The following is a 20,485-nucleotide window of genomic DNA, read 5'->3' as shown; positions in this document are numbered from 1 at the left end:
GCTGGCTTAAAACTCAACATTCAAAAAACAAAGATCATGGCATTGGTCCCAACACTTCATGGCAAATAGATGGGGAAACAATGGAAACAGTGATAGACTTTATTTTCTTGGGCTCCAAATGCACTGCAGACAGTGACTGTAGCCATGAAATTAAAAGATGCTTGCTCCTTGGAAGAAAAGCTATGACAAGCCCAGATAGCCTATTAAAAAGCAGAGACATCACTTTGCCAACAAAGGTCTGTATAGTCAAAGCTAGGGTTTGTCCAGTAGTCATGTATGGATGTGAGAGTTGGATCATAAAGAAGGCTGAGCACCAAAGAAATGATGCTTTCAAACTGGGGTGCTTGAAAGTTCCACTCTTGAGAGTCCCTTGGACAGCAAAGAGATTAAACCAGTCTACTTTAAAAGAAAATCAACCTTGAGTATTCATCAGAAGGACTGATGCTGAAGCTGAAACTTCAATATTCTGATCACCTGATGTGAAGAGCTGACTCACTGGAAAAGACCCTGATGCTGGGGAAGATTGAGGGCAGGAGGAGAAGAGGGCGACAGAGGATGAGACGGTTGGATGGCATCACCAACTCAATGAACATCAGTTTGAGCAAATTCTGGGAGATAGTGAAGGACAGGGAAGCCTGGTGTGCTGCAGTCCATGGGGTCACAAAGAGTCAAACACAATTGAACTACTGAACAAAAGGAATAAAATCTATAGATAAAATTATAAGCCATAATTTCAGAAATTTTTACATTGTCCTAAAACATCTGCAGAGAAAATGGTGCATATCTACATGGTTTTTGTTAAAAAGCAAGGGCCTGGATGCTATGGAAAACAGTTTTTGGTAGTTCCTTGGAAAGTTAAACATATATGACCAGGCATACCTAAGAATACAACCAGAGTTTCAGGATGGGATGATGAGAAAATTTTGGAAATAAACAGTGGTGATGGGTTGCATAACAATGAGAATGTAACTGATGCCTCTGGATTGCACATTTAAAATGATTAAAATGAAAATTTTATGTTATCTATGTTTTAACAATTTGCAATACCACTGAATTGTATACTTTAAATGAGTGAATTTTATGGTATGTGAATTACATCTCAAAAAGACTGCTAACAAAAAAAAAGCATAGGCCATGGGGTACTGCTCTGCTCCTCAGGGTCCAGCTGTCCAGTCACCCAGGCTTTCACCTCACTCTTCACCCTCGCCCTAAACACTGTCCTGGCTCACACATAGCACAAAGGGTCCAGGAGTGGGGGGTGAGGTGGCTGAATCTCCCCTCCAAAAATCCCAAGGAATTCTGTGACTAGAGAAGATGTGGGGGCCTGTGAAGGGGGAAGACTGGGAAGGGCTCTGAGTGGCGAGTGGAGGGACAAGGACTTGAGACACGGCTCTACAAAGTAAGCAGGGGGCTCCCTTACGTTCATAGCTACATGCTTTGGAAGGGGGAGCAGATGTTTGGGAGAGGGGTGAAATGGGGAGACCACTGACATAAGACGAGCAAAACGGATAAAGTCTGAGCTAGAACAATGGGGAATGAACAGGAAAGACACGGACTCTAGAGACCTTCAGGAGAAAGGTGACTTTGGGACCACCTCACTATAGGAGCTGAGGGCCAGGCACAAGTCTTAAATGACATTCTGTGGTGCAGAAAAGTGGGTGAGTGTGGGCAGTGTTTCCTGCTAGGTAGCAGGGAGCACCCCGAGGTGGAGGCACTTTGGAACACTGGAGTGGCTATTCCGAGCAGAACCAACAGAACGGGTCTGGAGGTCAGGAGGTGTCTGGGCTGGAGACAGGCTTGGTCATGAGTACATCAGTGTAGGCTGATGCTGAGGGAGCCACCAGGCAGGCAATATCAGTAAGGAGAGCAGGCCAGAGGTGCAACTAAGGAGTTGAGGGTAGCTGGGAAGCCAGACCCCTCTCCCTGGGTCACTGCCTGGTGAGAATTCCGGCCAAGTGTACCTACCCCTTCCAGTTTGGGAAGAAGAAAACAGAAATCCAGATTTTCACATGAAATCTCTCCTTTTAAAGATATGAACACCAAATTCATTTTTTAAATGGTGGGAAAAAATATATATAATATATACATAAAATTTAGCATTTTAAGTGTACAATTCATTAGCATTAAGCACACTGACATTGTTATATAAACTATCACCAGAATTTCTTTCATCTCCAGAACTTTTAATTTTCCTAAACAGAAATTCTCTACCCATTAACACTAACCCTCCATTCTCCCTGAGCCCAGCCCGTGGTCACAACCATTTTGCTTTCTGACTCTATTAATTTGACTATGCCAGGTACCTCACGTAAGTGGAATTGTACAACATTTGAACTTCAGTGACCAGCTTAATTTCACTTAGTATGACATCCTCAAGTTTCATCCATAAGGCAGCATGTACCAGAATTTCCTTCAAAATTTAAAGGACATCTTGTATACTAAACAAAATGTATCTGGGCCAAGAGTTCCTGCTTTGAGCCATAGCAGTAATGGTGCCCACCACCTCCACCCTTTGTGGAAGCACTGACTGCAACATTATTTATAAAATTGTTTTTGTGGATCAGTAAATATATGAAATGCCAATCATCATATCCCTGTATGGCTGGCTTTCTGCAGACTGAGCCGGGCACTCCATGGGCATCTGCACATGCAGCAGGTACTACGGTTTGCCCCAGAAGAGCACTGGCTAATTACACTCATGTGTGACACACACTTAGAGCTCACAGAGTCACCTGCACCGCCACGGCTGGACTGAGGCCGTGCCCTTCGGGTTTCCAGTCTGCGCTTGCCTGTGCACGCGTACTCAGTCCTGTCTGACTCTGTGCGACCCCAGGGACCGTGGCTCGCCAGGCTCCTCTGTCCATGGGATTTTCCAGGTAAGAATACTAGACTGGGGTGCCGTTTTCTCCTCCAGGGGACCTTCCCAACCCAGGGATCAAGCCTGGGTCTCCTGCATCTCCTGTACTGCACTAGATTCTTTACCTCTGAGCCACCTGGGAAGCCCTAAATGTTCCTGCTGCTGCTGCTGCTGCTAAGTCGCTTCAGTCATGCCCGACTCTGTGCGACCCCCACATAAGTGTACTGAGGCACGAGCAGACAGCCCTGTGGCCACACCCTCACAGGCCTTTGGATACACTCAAAAAAGCTGCAACAAGTGGAGCTCCCATACTCTATGGAGGAACCCAGCAGGACGGAATACAGAGTGCAGAAGTCAAAGGCCAATGTAAGGTGTGAACCTACCAGCACTCAGAGCACAGCAACACAGACGGCTCACGCGCCATCACAGGATCGTAAAGAAATCACCTGGACTTGGGCCAGGGGTTCCCTGAGCGCTGAGCCTAAAGAGCACTGGGCAGAAACCCCAGTCTGTTCCCCCGTGACTCATCCTCGGTCCTAGCTCCAGCACTGGGCTTCCCCAGTTAAGTCTGCTCCACCATGCCGCCGGTGCCTTCAAATATCTGCCTTCTGACTTGTTCCCATTACAGGCTGGCCTGAGCAGCATCTCCATGGCTCTTCTACCAAAAGCCCATTTATCGTGTCTGCAGCGTTTGCGTCTGGTGTGCCTTCATATATTCTGAGCCTTTGGAGTCCTACCTGCGTTGCTCCGTCATCTCCACACTTGCTGACTTCCACACTTTGTACAGGCCACCTTAAAATCTGACATTACCAGCAGGCTCTCTGGGGGGCCCCACTTTCTCAGATCATTCTCTGAACCCACATTTTCTGGGCATCCATGATGCACCTCAGCTTTGTTGCCCAAGATCCCAGCTGGTTAAATCTAAAACTTGCCGGGCACACTGCTTGTACCTGAAGGTAATGGCTGCAAACACAGACATGAACCCTGGCTGGAAAGAAAACCCAGGACCTAGACCTGGGCTGGGGCAGCGGGGAGAGCATGGGAGGCACTGCCCAGCCCAGGGAGCTGGACGCTGCCACCCCCAGGGCGACGGACCACGGCCGTGCCGCCACGAAGAACAATCTGTCCTTAGCGTCTGTGGGCCATTTCCACACGGGGGCAGAGAAAGGGAACCTCTGTCCCTTCTCCAGCTTCCAAGGAGGTGGAAATCTAGATGAGCCCTACAACCGTAATACACAGGGTATTTGGTGGCTGTGTAGGCAAAAAATAAGGGAACGTCACCACACTATGGGATTTGGTTAGAAAACAAGAAACAACACAGCACTGCCATTTTCTTGCAACTGTAATAGTTCTATGATCTACCACTCTTCTCATTAACAAAATTTCCCTCCTCTCTCATTTTATTTTCACTCATCAGGTGTGGAATTTCCTCACCTCTCCGTCCCTATGTATTCCCTTCTATGTGAGCTTTGCTTTCAAAAAGAAAGAAGATGGGCATTGGTGATGGGCACTCCACCAGGCCTGGTGATATCCACAAGCTATTCCAACTTCTAGACAAAGCACTGCGTTCCTGTGCCCAGCTCTGGGCGTTTGTCCGCAGAGCCTGGAGGGACCAGAGTTCTGAGGACCACGTTCTTCCTGCCATCATTCTGCTTTCCTCTCACGGCCCCAGAAACGGATCTCACACTTCATCTGGGCGCCTTCCTCCCCAGCCCTCAGCAGAGACACATGAGCGCTGGTCAAGAGCTAAACTTTCACCATGGGTGTCTGAGGACTAAGATGCATATTCTTATCCTCAACACTGTCCACAGAGCCAACTGTTTTCTTTAAGGTGGCAACTGTTTCTGAAGCTGAAAAGTCTGCCAATGCCCCAGGGATCTTCAGTTTCTTGCCGGATACTCTGGAATTCCTCAACAACTACATAAATCAGCAAGAGGAAGGGAAGGAGACCACTTCCCTGATGGGGTCTCTGGGAGGGATAACACCCCACCCTGATCAGCCAGAGAAGTAATTAACCTCCTACTGTAATGACCATCTTTCACAAGGGTGGGGAAAACATTCTTCTATATGCCCGTGAATACTCTTATGTATTTCAGATTTTCCCAGATCATTCTGTGCTACTGTCTGAAAATTGCTACAAATAGATACATGGTAGTTCAGGTTTAGATACCTAGTATTTTCATTAAACATAGAGGTGCAAAGGGATGGCATATAGACCAGGTAAAAACAGAGTCTGACAAAGCTCATGTTACTACCATCCTTCACTCGAAATGAGCTGAGTGTATGTTCACCCTGCCTTTCTCCCTTTGCCCACACGACTCTCCTCACCAGGAATGCTTCCACCTTTTCCTCGCCCATTTAATATGGCCCCATGCATATCCACCTTCTCTGGAAGACCCAGCCTGAACTCCTCCTGCCCCTCACATCCCTTGGCCCTGAACTCAACAGCACCAAGCCTGCCTCTCAATGTTAAACTTTGATTATTCAAGTCTCCACGATCTTACTTCCTGCTGTCTCTACATCATAAGCAGTTTGAATACAGGGACAGAGCCTCCTATTTTCCATGCATATTCTCCCTATCAAGCAGTGAGCAAACAGCTACCTGATAAATTTGCTGCTGCTCTGGGCACGGGTTCTATAGTGGTTCTAAAGTGCTCTGTGAGAGCTGGAAGGACGGGTCAGAAAACTTTGGGTGAAACTGGGGTCTGAGTTACTGGTGCTCCCTCTGCCATGATACGCAGGCTGCCTACAGGAAACACTGGCTCAGAAATCAAGCAGATGCAATGCTGTCCTGATTGTGCTCAGAGGCTTAGTTCTTATGGACTAGAGACAGGGGCACCCAGCGCCAGGGCACGCAGAGCGGGCAGAGGAGTCACGGTGGGGCCCAGCCTTGAGCAAGATGATGTCTCCAGCTAGCTTCCGCATCTCCTTCCCCTGCAGCCCTGAACCACAGGGCAGTACAAGTTGAGCATAACAACTAGAGAAGTTCCAAGGCTAGCCGTGGACATCAGGAGCTGGCATTTAAACAAAGACAGGACCAAAAGTTGAGGCTGGGGGAAGATGACCCTAACAGCACCAGATGCTGGCTCACAGCTCCCTGGAAAGTGCACACGTCTGCCCCCCACTCCCCAGTCCAGTTTGGGCTGTGGAGCTTTGACACGTACCCACTTTGCGATGGGGCAGCCACGTGAGCTCTTCCCTTCCTTTCCCGTGTAGATGACCTTCTCGATCCGGATGGCTTTCCCCTTCTCTCCGTACCTGGAGAGCAAGACAGAAGCCACCATTAGCACAACTGAATCCCAAAGGAGTCCTGGTAATAAGGCAAGTCTCAGGGTTTTTCCGCTTGGGTTTCTAGTTATTATGGGGGCAACAGAGAAGGGAGAGAAAGATTTAAACGTTTATTCTGTGTTCGAGCCTCTGGGAACACAACTCCACTTACAGACCTCAGGGCCTCTGGCCCACCTGGCTCCATCCTGCCCCAGGGCACAAGGTCTCTGATAATTCTCTCTGAGCACTCAAACCAAAGGCTCAGCATAGGCATTTGTATCCAGCCCTGTTAGCAGTCTCAGCTACTTATGAAGTCAGTAAAATTCAATAGACAAAAGAAAACAAATGGGGAAATCCTTATTACTCTCTTTCAACAATCCCCAAATGACATTTAACAGTGGCCTCCCAGTAGAAACTGGCTCCGAGATCCCCTTGGACTTACAGTAAAGACGCCTGGTTCCTGCACACACTCCTGCCCTGGCCCACACACACGTGCACACACTCAGGGATTCGCCACGTTCAGAGGTGAGGAAACTGTGGCCCTCGGAGCTGAACTGACCTGCTCAAGGGCACACATCTACCCAGGGGCAACGCTGGCTACAGCGCAGCCACGGGGTCAGAGAGCTGCGGCCTGAGAGCCCACGCAGCCCTTCTGTTACAAGACTGTGGCCAAACGGCCGAACTTCTCTAAGCCTCAGTTTCCTCATCCGTAAAATGGACATAAAAATGGTTCCTGTCTCCTAGGCTTGGGAGTGCCTTAAAGCACTGGGTTGGCCAAAAAGTCCATTCGGGAACAGGGGCTGGCAAACCTGAATGAACTTCCTGGCCAATACGTCAAAGTTTCTGGCACAAAGGAAGAGCCCAGTAACACTGCAAACATCCATCTTATTAAATTGTCTTATTTTTAATAGCTTCTAATACAATATTGTATCATCTGAGAATAACGGTTATTTGCTAGCTTCTTATTTCCACTTTCCATGGCTCTACTTCAGTCTCCTGTCTGTCTGTACTGGCTAGAGCTTCCAGAGCTCTTGCAGGCATCTTTGCTTATTTCCTGACTTTCCTGGAAATGTTTCCAACTATTCACCCCAGAGCATGCAGCCTGCTAACTTTGGGCTAGAGACAGAGACTCCCTTATTTTGAAGAGCTCTATTAAGGGTTTCCTGTTCTAAGAATTTGTAATCAAGAATTGATCAATTTTGGTGGTCCAATGGTTAAGAATTCACCTGTCAATGCAGGGACATGGGTTTGATCCCTGTTCCGGGAGGACTTCACGTGCTGAGTGGCAACTAAGTCCGTGCGCCCTAAAGCCCATGCTCTGCAACAAGAGAAGCCACTGCAATGGGAAACCCATGCATGGCAGTTAGAGAGGAGCCCCCAGTCACCGCAACTAGAGAAAGCCCACATGTAGTAACAAAGACCCGACACAGCCATACATACATTTTTTAAAAACTTTAAAAAAAGAATTGATCAATTTTATCAAATACATTTTTAACAACTAAGGACAGAGAAGAATGGTTTTTCTCCTTTGGCCAATTAACAAGGTATGTTATTTTAACAGACTGTCTAAATCCAGCAATTGTTATAGTTCTGTAATGAATCCAATTTGGTCGTGGCATATTATTTCAGTATATTATTTAATAGAGGGTAATGTTATCATAACTACTAGGCATTTGTATCATAATTATCGTAACTACTACTGTTTTACATATTCTTTATATAAATACATATACTTATATATAATTATCCACTTCACTTCTAGGAATCTCTATCTCTGACATAACTTGTACAAATACACCAAGATTTAGGAACAAGATATTATTGCATCAACAAGAAAATTTAGAAACAACGAAAATATCCAGTATTGTTGTCGTTTAGTTGCTGAGTTGTGTTCGACTCTTTTGTGACCCCATGGATTGTGGCCCGCCAGGCTCCTCTGTCTCCAGTATTTCCCAGGCAAGAATACTGGAGTGTGTTGTCATTTCCTTCTCCAGGAGATCTTCCTGACCCAGGGATCGAACCTGCGTCTCCTGTGTTGGCAGGCAGATTCTTTACCACTGAGCCACCAGGGAAGCCCAAATATCTAGTATAGGACTGGCTAAATAAAACATAATTAAATAAATGTCCATGTAACGGAAAACCATATAGCTATCAAAAAGGATTCAACAGAATTATAAGTACTGACATGAAAAAAATTAAGTGGAGGAGAAAGTATCCACCAACATGGGTATAGTATTCTTGATCCCATTTTGTTCAAAATTTCTCTGTTCACATATGTGTATCTTTGTAAATGCTTACAAAAAAATCAAACTTGAAAAAATGTTTTCTTCTCAGAGGATAATTACTAGAGAGCTTTATTCACTATAAGCTTTTTTTAAATGGCCTTTTATAGACGTGTTTTATTTTTGTAACTGGAAAAGAAAACAAGTACTTTTGAAAATGCTGATCTAAGGTTTCTCTAAGTTCAATGTTCTCTATTTCACTCAAGATCTCGGGAATGAAGTGAAAAGCTGATAACTGCTACATTAAAGTTCTCAGGCTATGCTATAGAATGTGTTTGCAGACAGGACCCCGCGAGTTTATATAGCGTGGTCTGGCTCAAGAGGAAAAGACCAGATAGTGCTGCTCTTCTTGTCTGACTCCTGGAAAACTTTCAACCCCACAAGCATTTATCAGGAAGTGGCCCATGCGCGCAGAGTGTCCTGGGGCCGCTGTGGGAAGAATGACCCAAGGCGACCATACCGCTCTCACTGAAACCCACAGGATATCGTTCCCCACAGAACGGTGAGCTGAGGACACAGACTCGGGCTTTCTGACCAAGACCTTCCCCACTCTCCTATCCTCATGAGAAATGCTTCTTGCAGTGAACTTTGTATTTGAGAGCAAATAAAAGGGCCAAGCACTGTCTGATCAGGCAGAATTTTTTTTTAACCAGAACTGTCTCTGTGTTTAAAGACAACCAACAACTCTGGATTTAACTTTTTTTTTCTTAAATGTCTTAGTTTCTGGCCTATCATTAAGAGGTTAGGATATAGGTGAACTCATAGACCCTAAAGTCTGCAAGGATAAGCTGAAACTTTATTCTAAAGGGTAACTTGATCGTCTTAGCCAGTGATTCTCAAAGGTGGTGCTGGGAGCAGCATGCAGACTCTCAAGTCCCATCCCAGGCCTGCTGTTTCAGAAACTCTGGGCTGGGGTCCAGCCATCTGTGCTTTCACAAGTCCTCCGGAAACCTGAAGCATGCTCAAGTTTGATAACCGCTCATCTAAAGTTGTGATTTTTTTGGGGTTACCTCCATCACACATTAATGAGACCAGTTCCCCCCAAACCCAGAGGATTTGCTAGCAGGGTGTTGGTGCTTCATTCCTAGAAAGAACATTTAATGAACTGCTAGGCTGCAGAGAATCCTCTTCCCAGTTAGAGGACACGTGGCCTTGTGCAGCAGGCCTTTCTCAGATATGGGTTTAAACACCTGACTCCAGTTACCTATGACAAGGACTTGGGTACCTGGAGGTATGGAGCCCATTAATAAATTTTACAATATTTCATGACTTGCTTTGAACCTCCCCCTCCTTCCAAAGTCTTTACCAGATAAGCTAAAAGCACCAACATCCCCTGGATTTCAGTTTTCTTCCCTCCTCGTCTTGGCCAACTCCTGGCTGTAGAGTGGTCCTGCAGAGAAAGGGTAGGGAGGGAAGTCTAGAGAAAGAGATAGCTCGGATCATTCACAAACTAGACTTCCATCGAGGTGAGTTTCAGCAATCATTCATTCCCCTCCTTGTTGCAGAAGAAGCTTAAAAAGATGTCTATGTGATAAAAATAACGGGTGATGAAATCAGAGTAAAGGGGGAAACAGACAGACATGACGTTTGTATGCAAAATGCAAACAGTGGGATCTTATGCATATTTTAAAGAGATGAGTCTAGAACATTTCATTGCATAAGAAAGCAAGGAAGCTAATGAAGACTCAGGGGTGAACCTGCATAGACTTCCCTGGGCCAAAGATGAGAAATTACGTTCCTCTTAATGAGGATACACAAATCTGGTGCTCAGCTTACTAACAGCCAACATAAAGATGGAAACACAATCTGTTCCATGATTTACAAGGTCCTTAAGATAAAAATAAACCAGTTGCTGAGGAAAAACACAAGTATTCCTGGTCTTGAGAGGAATTCCTCCCTTGGATCAGTTTCTGAAGAATCTACACTTGGCTGTTATTTTTAAAGCAATGAGAAAAAAGGAAAGGAGAAATCTCAACTGTACCATTATCTCTTAATCCTTATTTCAAAACATACTCTTCTATAACTAAAAGTTATTTAGAGAAGTGTCTAAAAATCTTATAAAATTGTTACCAAGAAACGAACAAATGTAAAAAGTATCTCAGATCAAACTTGTATATCTGACTCCATTGCAGCCCTCAACGTGTAAACAATGGTGTCAAAATTCCTCACAAAAATCGCTGGCCAAAATAATGCCCACTCCAACCTCAAAGCTGCAACACATATACACATGGGCACAGGCAGGGGTGTGTGTAAAACCACACACATTGGGTTTTTTTTAGTATAATTGCCTTACAAGGTTGTGTTAGTTTCTGCTGTACAATGAAGTGAATCAGCTGTAAGTATACATACATCCCCTCCCTTTTGGACCTCTCTCCCACCCCACCCCCACATCCCACCCCTCTAGGTCATCACAGAGCATGGAGCTGAGCTCCCTGTGCTACAGAGGTGGTTCTCATGAGCTCTCTATTTCACACATGGTAGTGTATATATATGTCAGCACTACTCTCCCAATTCCTCCAACCCTCCTCTCCCATCTCCTCCACAAGCCCTGTCCATATGTCCATTCCTGACATCTGCATCTCTATTCCTGACCTGCACACAGGTTCACCTGAACTGTTTTCCTAGATTGCACATAGTTTGTGTTAATATGATATCTGTTTTTCTCAGCAATCCCACATACTGTTTTGAAAGTGAAAGTCGCTCAGTCGTGTCGTCTCTTTGTGACTTCATATACTACACAGTCCATGGATTTCTCCGGGCCAGAATCCTGGAGTAAGTAGCCTTTCCCTACTCCAGGGGATCTTCCTAACCCAGGATCGAACCCAAGTATCCCACATTGCAGGCGGATTCTTTACCAGCTGAGCCACAAGGGAAGCCCAAGAATAATGGAGTGGGTAGCCTATCCCTTCTCCAGCAGATGTTCCCAACCCAGGAACTGAACTGGGGTCTCCTGTATTGCAGGCAGATTCTTTACCAACTGAGCTATCAGGGAAGCCCACATACTGCTTTAAGTGTTCCCTTTTCTCCACATCCTTGCCAACATTTGTAATCTGTAGACTTTTTGATGATTTTCATGGACTCAGAGGTGCTCTTTCAATCAGGCTTGAATTTAAAGATCGGGTCTTTAATCAAATGCTTTTCTGATGGGCTACTATGAATATAAATGTTTCCAGATGGTACAGGATAATTAAGAGTGTTTACAGCAGATCACTGTCCTCCATCCACCTTACCTTTTATTCATTCAGGGACATCACTATAGTTATGCAGTTCAAAATCATGTTTCCTGCTAATTTGTCAGTTTAGCTACACTGGTCAGATAAAATCTGGTCCCCAAATTTCTGGAAATTCTAAGCCACTCAGCCCTTGGCCTTCCACATCTGTATGTATATGTATGACCAAACATGTTTATGTCCTACATAATCTGTGACTTTACTATTAAAATATTAATAAACATTAGTTATAAAAAACCCATAGTCCATGTGGATATGATATAGATACCTCGTATGTAATATTTACTAGTAAGCACCAGATGCTTTCCAGACATCAGTTCCGTTTATCCTCATAATTAATTCTCCTTCAGTGTACATACGTTTATCATCTCTATTCTGTAGATAAGAAAACCGAGTCACACAGAAGTAAAGCAACTTACCAAAGAACTCAGCAGTAGTGGAAGGGCCAGGCCTGGACCTTAGTCTAGCTCCAGGGTCTCAGCGTTCTCAATCACCAAGCTATTCTACCTCTCTACACTCTGGAACTCATAGTATTTAGTATCTACTGTGGACACACATGGATTTAAAAGTTTCTATTTATATAAAACTACTTTCACTGTTAAACGGAGAAGGCAATGGCACCCCACTCCAGTACTCTTGCCTGGAAAATCCCATGGATGGAGGAGCCTGGTAGGCTGTAGTCCATGGGGTCGCTAAGAGTCGGACACGACTGAGCAACTTCACTTTCACTTTTCACTTTCCTGCATCGGAGAAGGAAATGGCAACCCACTCCAGTGTTCTTGCCTGGAGAATCCCAGGGACGGGGGAGCCTGGTGGGCTGCCGTCTATGGGATCGCACAGAGTCGGACATGACTAAAGTGACTTAGCAGTAGCAGCCACTATTGAAAAAGCAAAACAGAGCTGTTAAGTAAAAGCCCTACAGTCTTGTGTTGACTTGTAAGTGTACATAAACTCAAATGTACTTAATCACCAAACAATAACAAAAATAAAAAACCTACACATATATCTTGGCTCTTTCTACTTGAAATGGCCTAGAGAAATGAGCACTCCCAGCACCTGGAATCTCTTTTCTAAATAACTTTTCCCCCATAAAAATAAAAGAAATCAAGAATTCCTAGGATCATGCCAAAATGAGTCAGGAGATCATCTAAACAGGTGCCCACTGGCCAAATATGAGACATACATTCCTCCTAGTGGTGGTACAAAACATCACCTAGGAAGTAGCTTTCAAAGAAAGAAACAGATTCTGGTCAAGCCTTTAGGTCTAACTGCCAACCTACAGGACACAGGGCAGAAGAACCTGTTGAGCACCACCACAGGAAAGGCAGTGCAAAACGCAGCCCTGGGGACTCCACAGGACAGACAGCCACTCAACCCCGTTTCTTTAAGGAAAACTGTCAATGAAGAGTGAGAGAAAGCGGGGACAGAGGGATATACGAAGGGCAGACCTAGACAGAAAGAAACCCAGACCACTAGGGGGGGAAAATCCCACATTCAACTTTCCACAGTCTGGGTATCAGGGATTCCTTTCTGTAGGCTGTCTAGGACAAGGCAATGAAAACGAGAGGTGCTTAAAATGCACATTCTATTCACAACTTGCCCATTTCTCCTTGGACATCTGTGCGTCACTCACCGCTCCTCCATGAGTTCCCGGATGGAGGCTACTGTGGGGCCAGATCCCAGATGAGTATAATATGGGCCTTCATCTTTCTCCACTATTTGTTCTGCAGAAACAGAGTAAACATCATTTGGAGACATCAATTCACCAACAGAAATTTAGGAAGGCAAACCACCAACAGGAAAATGAATGGCACATTATAAAGCAGGAAATTCAAACGGCTTACAAACATGTGAAAATACATTCAAACTCATTAGAAATCAGGAACTACAAATTAAAATCACAATGAAACACCATTATACACAGACCAACTTGGCAAGAATTTTAAAATCTCATAAAACTACATACTATCAAGACTGAAGTCTAACCACTTTGGCATTTAGTTTATCACTATATATAATCTAAACCAGAGGTTAGCAAAGCACTCCATTTTAAGGTACGGATCCCAAACAAACTGAAAACAAGGACTCCAACAGCACCTGTATGCAGTGTTCATTGCAGCATATTCACGAGAGCCAAAGGTAAAAACAGCAGATGCGTCCATCAACACAGATGAACAAAATGTGATATATCCATACGATGGAATATTATTTGACCATAAAAAGCATTTACTCTGATACATGCTATAACATAGATGAACCTGGAAAACATTTTGCTATTCTTGTCCAGTTGCTCAGTCGTGTCCCATCTTTGTGACCCTATGCACTGCAGCACGCCAGGCTTTCCTATCCTTCACCATCTCCCTGAGTTTGCTCAAACTTGTCCATTGAGTCGATACTGCCATCCAATCATCTGATTCTCTGTCACCCTATTCTCCTCTTTCCCTCAGTCTTTCCCAGCATCAAGGTCTTTTCCAATGAGTCGACTATTCACATCAGGTGGCCAAAATATTGCAGCTTCAGCATCTGTCCTTCCAGTGAATATTCAGGACTGATTTCCTTTAGGATTGATTGATTTGATCTCCTTGCAGTCCAAAGGATTCTCAACAGTTTTCTCCAGCACCACAGTTTGAAAGCATAAATTCATGGGCACTTAGACTTCTTTACGGTCCAACACTCAGATCCATACATGACTACTGGAAAAGCCACAGCTTTGACTATACACACCTTTGTCAACAAAGTTGTGTTTCTGCTGTTTAATGTGCTATCTAGATTTGTCATAGCTTTTCTTCTAAGGAGCAAGTGTCTTTTAATTTCATGGCTGCAGTCACCATCTGCAGTGATTTTGGAGCCCAGGAAAATAAAGTCTGTCACTATTTCCATTTTCTTCCCATCTATTTGTCATGAAGTAATGGAACCGGATGCCATGGTCCTAGTTTTTGAATGTTGAGTTTTAAGCCAGCTTTTTACTCTCCTCTTTCACCTTCATCAAGAGGCTCCTTAGTTCCTCTTCATTTTCTGTCATTAGGTTGGTGTCATGTGCATTTCTGAGGTTATTGATATTTCTCCAAGCAATCTTGATTCCACCTTGTGATTCATCCGGCCTGGCATTTTGCATGATGTACTCTGCATAGAAGTTAAATAAGCAGGGTGACAATATACAGCCTTGATGTACTCCTTTCCCAATTTTGAACCAGTCTGTTGTTTCATGTCTGGTTCTAACTGTTGTTTCTTGGCCTGCATACAGGTTTCTCAGGAGGCAGGTAATGTGATCTGGTATTCTGATCTCTTTAAGAATTTCCCAGTTTGTTGTGATCCACACAGTCAAAGGCTTTAGTGTAGTCAATGAAGCAGATGTTTTTCTGGAATTCTCTTGCTTTTTCTATGATCCAATAGATGTTGGCAATTTATCATTGATTCCTCTGCCCTTTCTAAATCCAGTTTGTACATCTGGAAGTTCTCGGTTCACGTACTGTTGAAGGCTAGCTTGAAGGATTTTGAGCGTTACCTTGCTAGCATGTGAAATGAGCACAATTGTGCAGTAGCCTGAAAATTCTTTGGCATTACTCTTCTTTGGGATTGGAATGAAAACGGATCTTTTCTAGCCCTGTGGCCACTGCCAAGTTTTCCAAATTTGCTGACATATTGAATGCAGTACTTTAAGAGCATCTTTTCAGATTTTAAAAAGCTCAGCTGAAATGTCATCATCTTCACTAGCTTTGTTTGTAGTGATGCTTCCTAAGGCCCACTTGACTTCACACTCCAAGATGTCTGGTTCTAAGTGAGTGACCACACCATCGTGGTTATCCAGGTCATTAAGACTTTTTTGTACAGTTTTTCTGTGTATTCTTGCCACCTCTTCTTAATCTCTCCTGTTTCTGTTAGGCACTTACTGCTTCTGTCCTTTACTGTCCCCATCTTTGCATCAAACATTCCCTTGTTACCTCTAATTTTCTTGAAGAGATCTCTAGTCTTTCCCATTCTATTTTCTCTATTTCATTGCATTGTTTACTTAAGAAGGCTTGTTTATCTCTCCTTGCTATTCTCTGCATTCAGTTGTGTATATCTTTCCCTTCCTTGGCCTTTCACTTCTTTTCTTTTCTTAGCTATTTGTAAAGCCTCCTCAGACAACCATTTTGCCTTCTTGCATTTCCTTTTCTTGGGGATGGTTTTGGTCTCCATTTCTTGTACAAGGTTATGAACCTCCATCCATAATTCTTCAAGCACTCTGTCTACCAGATCTAATCCCTTGAATCTATTTGTCACTTATATAAGCATAAGGGGTTTGATTTAAGTCATACCTGAGTGCCCGAGTGGTTTTCCCTACGTTCTTCAATTCAAGTCTGAATTTTGCAATAAGGAGCTCATGATCTGAGCCACACTCAGCTCCTGGTCTTATTTTTGCTGACTGTATAGAGCTTCTCTATCTTCCGCTGCAAAGAATATAATCAATCTGATTTTAGTATTGACCATTTGGTGAAGTCCATGTGCAGAGAGTCATCGCTTGTGCTGCCAGAAGAGGGTGTCTGCTATGACCAGTGCGTTCTCTTGGTGAAATTCTGTTAGCCTTTACCCTTCTTCATTTTGTACTCCAAGGCCAAATTTGCCTATTATTCCAGGTATCTCTTGACTTCCTACTTTTGCATTCCAATCCCCTACAATGAAAAGGACATCTTTTTTAGTGTTAGTTCTAGAAGGTCTTGCAGGTCTTCACAGAACCGCTCAACTTCAGCTTCTTTGGCATTGGTGGTTGGGGCACAGACTTGGATTACTGTGATGTTGAATGGTTTGCCTTGGAAACGAATTGAGATCATTTGGTAGTTTTTGAGATTATACCCAAGAGCTGCATTTCAGACTCTCTTGTTGACTATGAGGGCTACCCCATTTCTTCTAAGGGGTTCTTGCCCACAGTAGTAGATACACAGTCATCTGAATTAAGTTCATCCATCCCCGTCCATTTTAGTTCACTGATTCCTAAAATGTCAATGTTCACTCTTGCCGTCTCCTGTTTGAACACTACCAATTTACCTTGATTCATGGACCTAATATTCCAGGTTGCTATGCAACAATACTCTTTACAGCATTGGATTTTACTTTCACCATCCAGACACATCCACAACTGGGCATTGTTTCTGCTTTGACTCAGACTCTTCATTTTTTCTGGAGCTATTTATCTGCTCTTCTCTAATAGCATATGGACACCTACCGATCTGGGGGGCGGGGACTCATCTTTCAGTGTCATATCTTTTGCCTTTTCATACTGTTCATGGGGTGCTCAAGGCAAGAATGCTGAAGTAGTTTGCCATTCTCTTCTATGGTAGACCATGTTTTCTCAAAACTCCCCATCATGACCTGAACATCCTGGGTGGCCCTGCACGGCATGGCTCATGGTTTCATTGAGCTACACAAGGCTATGATCCATGTGATCATTTTGGTTAGTTTTCTGTTCTTACTCCTTCTCTCTGCCCTCTGATGGATGAGGATAAGAGGCTTGTACAAGCTTCCTGATGTGAAATAAGCCAAACACAGGAGGACAAATATTGTATGATCCACTTATATGAAATACCTAGAATAGGCAAATTCATAAAGGAACAAGTTAGATTAGAGGCTTCCAGCAGCTGGGAGGAGTGAGGAATGAGGAGTTATTGCTTAATGGGTACAGAGTTTGTTTAGAGTGTTGAGACAGTTTTAGAAACAGATAGTGGTGATGATTGCATAATATTGTGAATGTAGTTAATGACACTAAACTGTGCACTAAACAATGATTAAAATGGCAAAATTTATATTAAATATATTTTAACACAATTTTTAAAAAAGAAAGGAATAAATTACTGATACAAGCTACAGTGTGGAGATACCTTGAAAAACATTATGCTAAGTGGAAAAGTCAAGACACAAAATATCACATATATTGCATAATTCCATTCAAATGAAATATCCAGAATAGGTAAATCCAGAGAAACAGAAGCCGGAATCATAGTTGCCAGAGGCTGGGAGGAGGGAGGAAGGGAGAGTTACAACTTAATAGGCACAGGGTTTTATTCTGGAGTGACGAAAGTGTTTTGGAATCAGACAGAGGTGGTTATTTCACAGCACTGTGAAGCTGCTAAATGTCACTGAACTGCTCACTTTAAAATGCTTAGTTTTATGTTATATGAAGTTCACCACAATTTAAAAAAATTGATTCGTACAACAACATGGGTAAGTTTTATATGAATTTTTCTAAGAGAAAGAAACAGAACTCTAATAGTAACTCTAGAAAATGCTATATTGACTGGATACTGTAAGGCAATACACAAAAGAACTTTATACAAATACTGTAAAGCACTGTACTACGGCTGGTAACTTTGTGTCATGTCTAGGGAGACATACAGCTAAACGCAATGTGGTATCCTGCAATGGTTCCTACAACAGAAAAAGGACATTCGCGGAAAACTGACAAAATCCAGAGTCTATAGTTAATAGTACTATACCAACTAAGGTATTAGTTTTAAATGTACCATAATTATGTAAGACATTTATATTTAGGGTATACTGGGTAAAGGGCATACAGGAACTCTGTATCAACTGTGCAACTCTTCTATAAATGTAAAATTATTTCGTGACAAAAAGTTTTAAAAACAGAGCTTCCCTGGTGGCTCAGTGGTAAAGAATTCGCCTGCCAATTCAGGAGATACAGGTTTGGTCCCTGACCCAGGAAGATCCCACACGCCACAGAACAACTAAGCCCGTGCACCACAGCTATTAAGCCTGTGCCCTAGAGCCCGGGAGCTGCAACTGCTGAAGCCCGTGCGCCCTTGAGCCGGTGCTCTGCAACAAGAGAAGCCACGGCAATGCCTGCTCATTGACATTAGAGTAGCCCCCGCCTGCCACAACTACAAAAAAGCCTGAGCACCAGTGAAGAGGCAGCACGTCCAATGAATAAGTTAAAAGTCCTTTAAAACAGAAAAGAATTTCTCCAAGGAAAAATGTTTGTTTTTTTTTTAAATAAAACAAACAAACAACACACTCTGCAGGGGACCCTAATTTGCTTGTCCTAGAGGAGTTCTTGGCCACATGCATCAAAACATGTACAAGGATTTTCACAGCAACGTTATTCACAGTAGTCAAAACGGGAAACAACTCATAATCCAGCAACAATGGAACAGACACAGAAAACACAGCAGAGTCATATAACACAGCAGAGTCATGTAACAGCATACACCCTGCAGTGAGAACTGACAAACTGCAGCAACACGGCTGAGTACTCCACCTCCACAGCTGGTGGAAGACGCCCAGCACATAATACAGTAAGACTATATTTAAATAATATTCAAAACCAGGTTCAACCAACAGAGATCCACAGGTCTAAATTAAATTAGATATTCAGTGATTTTTTTTTTACCTACAAAAAACTGGTGATTTCATATAGCTCAATCTTAATATAAAGAAAAACTATGAAATCATTGTCACAAGTCAAGAGAGCGGTTGCCTCTGGGGGATGGGAGAGAAATGTGAATGGGAAAGGCAGACCGGGGATTTCTGGGGAAGTGGAAATGGCCTACTACTTGATTTAGACACTGGTTACATGGGTGTTCATTTCATAAATGTTCATTAAACTGTACATAAATGTTTTGTGTACTTGCCAATATATGGAATTCACAACTTTTAAAAGGTAAAAAATTAACGTTGCATCTATTCTATGTAGAACATTACGCTCAGTTTTAGGGGGAAAGCAAGACAGAACAATAACTAATTGGGCCTTTAAAAAGTTTATGGTCTGGCTGGTAAGATAAGACCCACATATACGAAGATAGGGGAAAGACGCATTTTTCAGTGCATAGTGTTGGAACTGGGGAAAAATCTGATCCATACTGAATACCTTACCCCAAAATGCGTTCCAAACGGTTGAAAGATTTAAATACAAAAAATTAAACTACACAAGTTCTAGAAGAAAAAAAAATGGATGAGTTTTAAAAATATAATCATGGAAATGGGAAGGTCTTCTTTAAGATGAAATTCTGAAGCCAATACACACAGACACTCCCCAAACTCTGATAAATGTAACTAAAGAAAAATTTATAGTAATAACTACCAAAAGTCAAGTCAAAAAACAAAACACCACACTGGGGAGAAATACTTGGATCTCACACCAGACAAACGGTTGCTTTCTTTAACATATCAAGTGCTCCTACAGCGAAGTAAGGTCAATAATACAGGAGGAAAAGAAAAATGGATAAAACTGGTTCTTTGAAAGGGAATGAAAATGGGTCAAACATATATAAAGGTACAATAAACCACCAGTTTTCCCTTTCAGATGAGTCACCATCAAAGACTGATAACTCCTCGTGTTGGTTAGGGCACAGGGAAAGTACAGAAAGTACTTTAGCACTACATTAAAATTACAAATGCCCAATCTGCTTGCCTCAGTGATTTCAAAGAATGTCAAATTCTAAGAATTTATTTCTAGGAACTGAGATATATGTACATATGTACAAAGTGATATGTATATAAAAGAATACTCACTGCATTATTTGTAACAGCAAAATATCAGAAACCTAAATGTCCAGAATACATTATGTGTAGTAAGTACATTATAGCACAGCCATATAATGAAATACTAAGCACCTACCAAAAGGAAGAAGCAGCTCCAGATTTACAGACCAAAAAATGGCCTCCAAGATATTTTAAGTGGGAAAACAAGCAAATTTCAGTATAGCGTGTGTAATATGTTACAGTTAGTATACACACAATCACACATACCTCAGTATATACACACACATAAAGGTGTTTATGTCATTACCCACACTAAGGATAAGACTAGGTTTGTGAAAATGAGTTCAGTTGTATTTCCGGTTTAAAACAAACAAACA

The 20,485-nt window shown here is 43.0% G+C and overlaps 1 protein-coding gene across 11 annotated transcripts in view; it reads right to left on the bottom strand.

The window, feature by feature from the left end:
* Positions 1–20,485, bottom strand: part of TET3 (tet methylcytosine dioxygenase 3) — a 111,997-nt gene that overhangs the window by 18,626 nt on the left and 72,886 nt on the right. For 6 of the 11 annotated variants that reach the window (XM_086327654.1, XM_086327653.1, XM_086327658.1 and 3 more), the window contains 2 exons: positions 13,270–13,360; positions 6,022–6,115 (listed from right to left, as the gene is read on the bottom strand). In XM_086327654.1, coding sequence (XP_086183780.1) covers positions 6,022–6,115; positions 13,270–13,360 — 185 coding nt within the window. Of the gene's footprint in view, positions 1–6,021; positions 6,116–7,350; positions 7,461–9,712; positions 9,797–13,269; positions 13,361–20,485 lie in introns of those variants that run through there. The other 5 variants (XR_015137310.1, XM_086327661.1, XR_015137311.1 and 2 more) reach the window with 3 other exon arrangements.

The sequence above is a fragment of the Bos grunniens genome, chromosome 11 (assembly GCF_055505025.1).
Source record: "Bos grunniens cultivar Pamir isolate PY7600 chromosome 11, Bosgru_T2T1.0, whole genome shotgun sequence".
Lineage (NCBI taxonomy): Eukaryota > Metazoa > Chordata > Mammalia > Artiodactyla > Bovidae > Bos > Bos grunniens.
This window is presented reverse-complemented; position numbering and strand designations above follow the sequence as displayed.